General features: G+C 41.3%; 1 protein-coding gene across 2 annotated transcripts; it reads left to right on the plus strand.

Annotated features, from left to right (window-relative positions):
* Positions 1-210: 210 nt before the first annotated feature.
* Positions 211-5,123, plus strand: LOC122672937 (trihelix transcription factor ASR3-like). 2 transcript variants are annotated; one of them, XM_043831098.1, is made up of 3 exons: positions 215-1,249; positions 1,557-1,598; positions 4,479-5,123. In XM_043831098.1, exons 1-3 carry the CDS (start codon positions 541-543, stop codon positions 4,763-4,765), a joined length of 1,038 nt encoding a protein of 345 aa, XP_043687033.1. In that variant the 5' UTR covers positions 215-540; the 3' UTR covers positions 4,766-5,123. The 2 variants fall into 2 exon arrangements, with proteins under 2 accessions (XP_043687034.1, XP_043687033.1); XM_043831099.1 differs by lacking the exon at positions 1,557-1,598 and having other exon boundaries at positions 211-1,249.
* The last annotated feature ends 1,160 nt before the right edge of the window (positions 5,124-6,283 follow it).

The raw sequence follows: 6,283 nt of genomic DNA on the forward strand, positions 1-6,283 counted from the left end.
ATACTATAGAGGAGGAGGGTGGTGGTGCCTTATCAATTCAAACAAAGAAAGTGATGTCCTTTTTAACTTTCTTTTTTTTTTTGTAGTGAAGGAATTGAATATAAAGCATAGAATATAAGGACCCAATTAGTCATTAATTAGTTTCTTTCTCTTTTAAAGAAGAAATTAAAGAAAGGAAAGAAAGAAAGCGTTATAGATTAGGGTCTCCAATAACAACTGGTAAAACTAAAACCCACCCAAAACCACACTCCCATTACCCTAAAGAAACAAACCTAATCTCCACTTTTCCACCCCTTCCCCTTCTCTCCCTCTCCCTCCTCACTCTTCCCCAGACGGCCAGACCCCAATTCTCAAAGCCCTCTTCTCTCTTCCCCACTAATCTAATACTCTTAGTATGGGCCAAGTTGTGATGACCCTCCCGTTCAAACGGACTTCCATCCGAAACGCCGTTACGCCAAAACCCCGTTAAGTCACGTGCTTTCTCTGAGCCTCTGAGGCTGAGTCCGTTCCGTCCCGTCTCGTCCCTGCTTGTTCGTGCGTATGGCGCATGAGCCTTTAAGCCCAACAGCAGCGGCGCCCGCCGATGCACAGCCCAACGCAACCCCTTTGTCGAACGGCCTCGACGGTGCCGATGACGCCAATAGACCGCCGAGGCTCCCTCGGTGGACGCGACAGGAGATACTGGTCCTCATTCAAGGCAAGAAGGTGGCGGAGAACCGGGTTCGTAGGGGTCGGGCCACTGGTTCGGCGCTGGGGTCCAGCCTATTGGAGCCCAAGTGGGCTTCTGTCTCGTCCTACTGCAAACGACACGGCGTGAATCGGGGACCGGTCCAGTGCCGGAAACGGTGGAGTAATCTCGCCGGAGATTACAAGAAGATCAAGGAGTGGGAATCGCAGATTAAAGAAGAGTCGGACTCGTTCTGGGTTATGAGGAACGATCTGAGGAGAGAGAGGAAATTGCCTGGTTTCTTTGACAGGGAGGTGTATGATATCTTGGACGGAAGGAGTGAGACTGATCCGGCAACGGTGACTGCCGATGTGAAGGACAGTGAAGGGTTGGCAGCGACAGCGGTGGTGGCAGAGGAGGAGGAGGCCGTCTTCGATAGCAGTCGGAGCGCTGCGGTGGAAGATGGGCTTTTTTCGGATTTTGATCAGTCGGGGCAAGAGGAGGTCGGTGGGAGCCCCGATAAAGAAACGGTGGCGACGGGTAGCCCTACGACGACAGTCCCGGCTCCGTTGCCGATTTCGGGTAATCTTATCTCTCATGCTTTACAGATTATTTATCCTTCAATATTTGAATTGGATTTCCTATTGGGCTTGTAGAACTGGTTATGAGCTACTTTGTGATTATTGGTTTCTCTCTATTTGTCTGTAGGAGCTCTGTTTTTCTTTCTGTGGTTCATAGTGGGATTCGTATTACGTTTGTTGTGCGTTTGAAGAGAGAATTTTTATTTCATTTTGCATCTGCACTACCCTATCCCATGAATTTCTCTCTTCATCCCATGTTTTCTTATGCTAATAATATTATTTTTTCTTTGGTGTTGTTTCGGATGCAGAGAAGCAGTACCAACCATTTTGCAGAGGATATTTAGATCAAGGTAATGATTGAGATGGATAGTTTCTCATGTTCTTTTTATGTTCTAATCTTTTAGTTTTGCTTCAGGAAATCAAATCCTTATACTAAAGTTGTCTAGGACCTTTGCAGTCTGAAATGAGTCAGTACCACTGTGTCATTGAGCAAAACAGTGTTGCATAATTTTTCTCAAATCGAATGTTTCAATTCAGTATGTCTCGGTCAAGTCATATGACACTAATATTGCGACTGATTCTGGTATAGGGATTTATTTCTGACTTCTGTTTCCTTCTGACATAAGCCGCTTATTGGAGCTATTACTTCCATGCGTTTGAGTTACCTTCATGCTTCTGCCATGATGAAATAATGATTGCATTTTATTATTAATGATAGACTACTTGGATGAGTTAGTAACTGAATGAATTACTATTCCACAATTTTGTTCATTTCGATTATTCCTGGATTCTGATTTGAGTTTTTATGCAGCTTGCCCTCTATTTCAACCATCGAGTCCCCTATCTAGTTTTTTACCATATAAATGAGCCTTGTGCTCCCCAACTGTGTGAGATGTATCTGATTCTCATGTTTTCTAGGTTCTTATTATGTGTGAAATATTCTTTGTTTTGAAGATCTTATCCGAGGTAAGACCTGTTGATCATAGCCTTACTTCTTATAATTAGACATTTGCATTGCAGATTCTTGCTTGTTCAAGAAGTTTATTTGTGATGATTGAACCTTGGCTCAGTTTATATCCTTCATTTATCATTTTCCATTTTTCATTTCTCACCTCTTTTCCCATCTCTTCATTCCCCCTTTTTATTGTTTAGACCCCAGTTTTTCCAACCTTGTTTTGTTTGGATCCATGTGGCCGACCCATTAAGTTGGGATAAGGCTGAGTTTGTTGTTGTTGGTTTTTTGGGTCTGACTAATAAGAAGTTGGGGTTTAGTTGTTTGTCTTGCAGGTATTTAAGTTTTCAAATCTGTTTCTAAGTGTATTTTGGTAAGAAGTGCATATCTGGGCTGTAGTCCTTTTTGTTTTTTCTGCAACCTGCTACAGTGCTACTGTTGGAACCAATCAGCCAGCTAAGGCATCTCCCTTCACCATCTCAAACAATCAATCATTTTGGCCTTGTCCAAGCTTACATCTCCTGTTAAATTAAACCATTGTCAATTGCCGTAGGAAATCCTGAATTACCCCTCCTCTTGTGAGATTCAACTAAATTGCCTGGTATATTAAGAGAGAAATCTCCCATAGCCTCACCACACCACTCAAAAGCCAAGAGATTCTTTCCATTCTTATCTGATCAACTTATTTGGGCCTATAGAACCATATTTTTGAAATTCACCCTTTCTTGAGTTGAATCCTTTGGGTTGGTCTATTTGTTATTCTGGATCTTTAAGCATAAAAAATTTTGTATGGCAAAATGAAATTTCTATGGTATGCTAGATAAATGTTTATACCAAAAGAACAAGGACGACAAGAAAAAGAAAATAAAAGGTGAACATTTAAATCCAAGTTGTGTTTGACACAAACACTTCTTCAATTATTTAGGAGAGTTTATGCAATATTCAAATGCCTGCCATACTGAATGGCATGGTAGAGCTCTGCTCATTTGAGCTCTGTATGCATAACTGCAAAAATTTTATGACTAGGTTGTATTTCCCCAGCACTAAATTTGAATTGAGACCGTCTCATTTCATTCATTCCAACATAACTCAGAGACTGTATAGAGTAACAGAACATGTAAAGAATTATGAAGCGTGAGCCCAAAAATAAAAAACAATGTGTAGATTTATAAGGAAAATGTGATTCATCTAATGGTTAGAAGGGCAAACCTCCTTCTCTATTCCATGATAGCAGCTGGCATTTAGGGGATTTAGCATTCACCATTAGGTGAATCCTCAAGGTCGACCTTGCTGAAAACTCAACTCAGCTTTATCCGAACTAAATGGGGTCGGTTACATGGATCCTTTCTCTCCAATCCGCTCTATTCAAAGCCATACTTGTTACTAGTGTTAAGCTATGCATGTCTTTTCTCACCTTTTCTCCTACTTGACCTAAATCCAATTTTCCAGTTGGATGTTCATTAACTGTCCAATCTATAACATTCTCTTTGATATTAAGTGAAAAAGATAAAAGGGGTAGTCTCTATGCATATTCACATGTTTATTCCACTTCTGTGAAGTAGGCTTATCCAATTCCTATTATGAAGAAAAAATTGTAAGGTTTCTGCTTGAAATAGTCCCACAACGGTTAACCAGGACCTTGGAGTTGGGCCTATACACATGGGAAGTATCTCCACTTACGAGCTTAGCTTTTAAGTAGGAAGCTTCAACAGAATGGACTTTTTTTGGGGTGGGTAAAGAATGGTTTGATTGCTTGCATCTTGGTAAGTGCATACATGAGTAAGATATTTCACGTAATGTGCAAGCCTTGCAAGCAACCTAGCACGCCCCTTTACCTTCGCTAACTGATGGCTAAGTCATGCAGTTTGCTGCTGTTAAGGCCAACAGTGAGCTACACTAGTTCCTTGTTGGGCAGGAGTGAACGGAAGGAGCTACAGAAAGTACGGCATACGAGTAAACCCTCTGTTAGGGAAGAGAAAACCAAACACTTATGTGTCGTCCCCAAGTAAACTACCTCCTTGTACTTGCAGCTAAGTAAGGGGAAGCTAGGTAAAGAGAGAACTCAGTCTAGCCTGTTCTACGAGCATCCTATCCTCTCATTCTAGTTACCTTCTCAAACTTACAGCCGATTTTTTTGGGGGTTGGGTCGTAGATCAGCTTAAAAGTATCCCCTTGAACAAGTAAAATGAGCACCAAACAAATGACAGAACTATTTGCTTACAGAAAGAGTAGAGCACTTCCAGAAACTCTCTTGTGCTGATCGGTTTGAGTTCTGCAGGTACAACAAATGAAAAACAACCTACTGTGAATCCTGAGAAAGGGTCTACATCTCAAGAGGGGCGTAAGCGCAGGCGGTTATCAACTGATGTTGGTAGTGAAGCCACTTTGCCAGACCAATTGATCGAGGTCCTAGAGAGGAACAGTAAAATGCTCACAGCACAACTTGAGGCTCAGAACATCAATTGCCAATTAGATAGAAACCAGCGGAAGGACCATGCTGACAGTTTAGTTTCAGTTCTTAGCAAACTTGCAGATGCTTTAGGAAGGATTGCTGATAAGTTATAATGGAGGGCTGTAGGGTAATGGTGTACATAAGACAGATGCTTCCCTGAAATCCGTGGGTTGCGGTATAGGCTGAGGAATTGGAGGATTGCCTGCAAGATTTATCCCAGGCAAGCATTTGAATTGGCCTTTGCATAAGGTATCATTGTAAAATTCCTTCCCAGCCATCCCCCCTTCTTTTATTTTTGCTTCTTAATTGGCTTCTGTGGCTGAGTACCACCACAGGATTTCGTAAAAAATAAAAAATAAACCATAGGAAGTTTATAGGGGATAATAACAGGCCTTTCTTTTTTACCTATTTGGAGATTTATAATATTTTTAATGATTGTATATTTGATTGATTCTAATAAGTTATTGGTGCGCATATTGGTCCTTCATTCTATTAACAATGTTTTATTTAAATGCTATTGAACTCTATGCACTTCACTAGTTCATATATGAGAATACCAGTTGATTTAGATATGCTTCTGGATCGATTTTGGCTGATTCTTGCCTTGCTGGAATAAGAAAATACAGGCTGCTGTTACAACTTACAAGACTAGTCCATGACTTTATCATCATGTGTTTTTAATAAATTCAACATGACAATTTTGGCTTTGGATCGCCGTAGATCCAACGCAATGCCGGTAGAAGGAAGTAGAAAGCATATGAAGTTGAATCAGTGTTCGTGCATCACCAGGATTTTAAAACATTGAATTAGAGACAGTCAGTCATTGGTGATTCCAATCCAGATCAGATTGGAATCGACCCAAATCGGTTCTCAGATCCAAAAACATGAAATTTTTAGGGTTTTTGGGTGTGAATCGACCGTACTGATCGGTGGAAATCAGAATCAATCACAGTCAATTCTGATCTGAATCCGCCAATCCAAATTCTTGATTCTTTAAAACCCTACACTAGGAATCATAAAGGATCAGTTCCCACTTCCAAGTGGGATCATGGTTTAGTTTAAGAACCATTGGCACTTTGTGTTGTTTCAAGGCTTTTTTGTCTAACTAGGCTTGGCGCCTTGATATTTTTGAACGGATGAACCTGTAAGAAATAAGAACCCTCGTGTATAATTCTTGTTCGTTGTAAGTTGTTCCAAGATCCAATTGCAGAGATGTATGACCCCCACAAAATTGCTAAATGTGTCCTTTCCTCTCATCATACCAGGTCTGTGCTGTGGAAAGTCATAGCATTGATTTACCAGAGAGCCAATAGGCTCTCTGGTTTAATTGAATAAACTCCTCTCCTTGATAGAACTGTATTCAGAAATCAGAACAAGTCCTTCATAGACCTTGATAGAATTGAGAGCTGATGAGGCCTCTCTTCCTGATCCGCCATCCCACCTTGTGCAATGCCCCTCGACAGATCTGCCTCTGCGTGAAGGTAAGGTCGGGTGGCTTTGCAAGTCCCCGCGATGAGCTCTCATACCCTCTTCAACAGATCGTATTGAAATGTCTTGCGAGCAAACCTCAGTATCAAACGTTTCTCTTCCAGGAAGGTCTCCCAATCGAGCTTCACCAAGCCTCCACCAAC

This window comes from Telopea speciosissima, chromosome 8 (genome assembly GCF_018873765.1).
Source record: "Telopea speciosissima isolate NSW1024214 ecotype Mountain lineage chromosome 8, Tspe_v1, whole genome shotgun sequence".
In the NCBI taxonomy this organism is placed as follows: Eukaryota; Viridiplantae; Streptophyta; class Magnoliopsida; order Proteales; family Proteaceae; genus Telopea; species Telopea speciosissima.

Coding starts and splice junctions, on each gene's coding strand:
- LOC122672937 (XM_043831098.1), top strand. CDS start 541: ATGGCGCATGAGCCTTTAAGCCCAACAGCAGCGGCGCCCGCCGATGCA. Junction 1,250..1,556: donor GGCTCCGTTGCCGATTTCGG/GTAATCTTATCT, acceptor TTTCGGATGCAG/AGAAGCAGTACCAACCATTT. Junction 1,599..4,478: donor CAGAGGATATTTAGATCAAG/GTAATGATTGAG, acceptor TGAGTTCTGCAG/GTACAACAAATGAAAAACAA.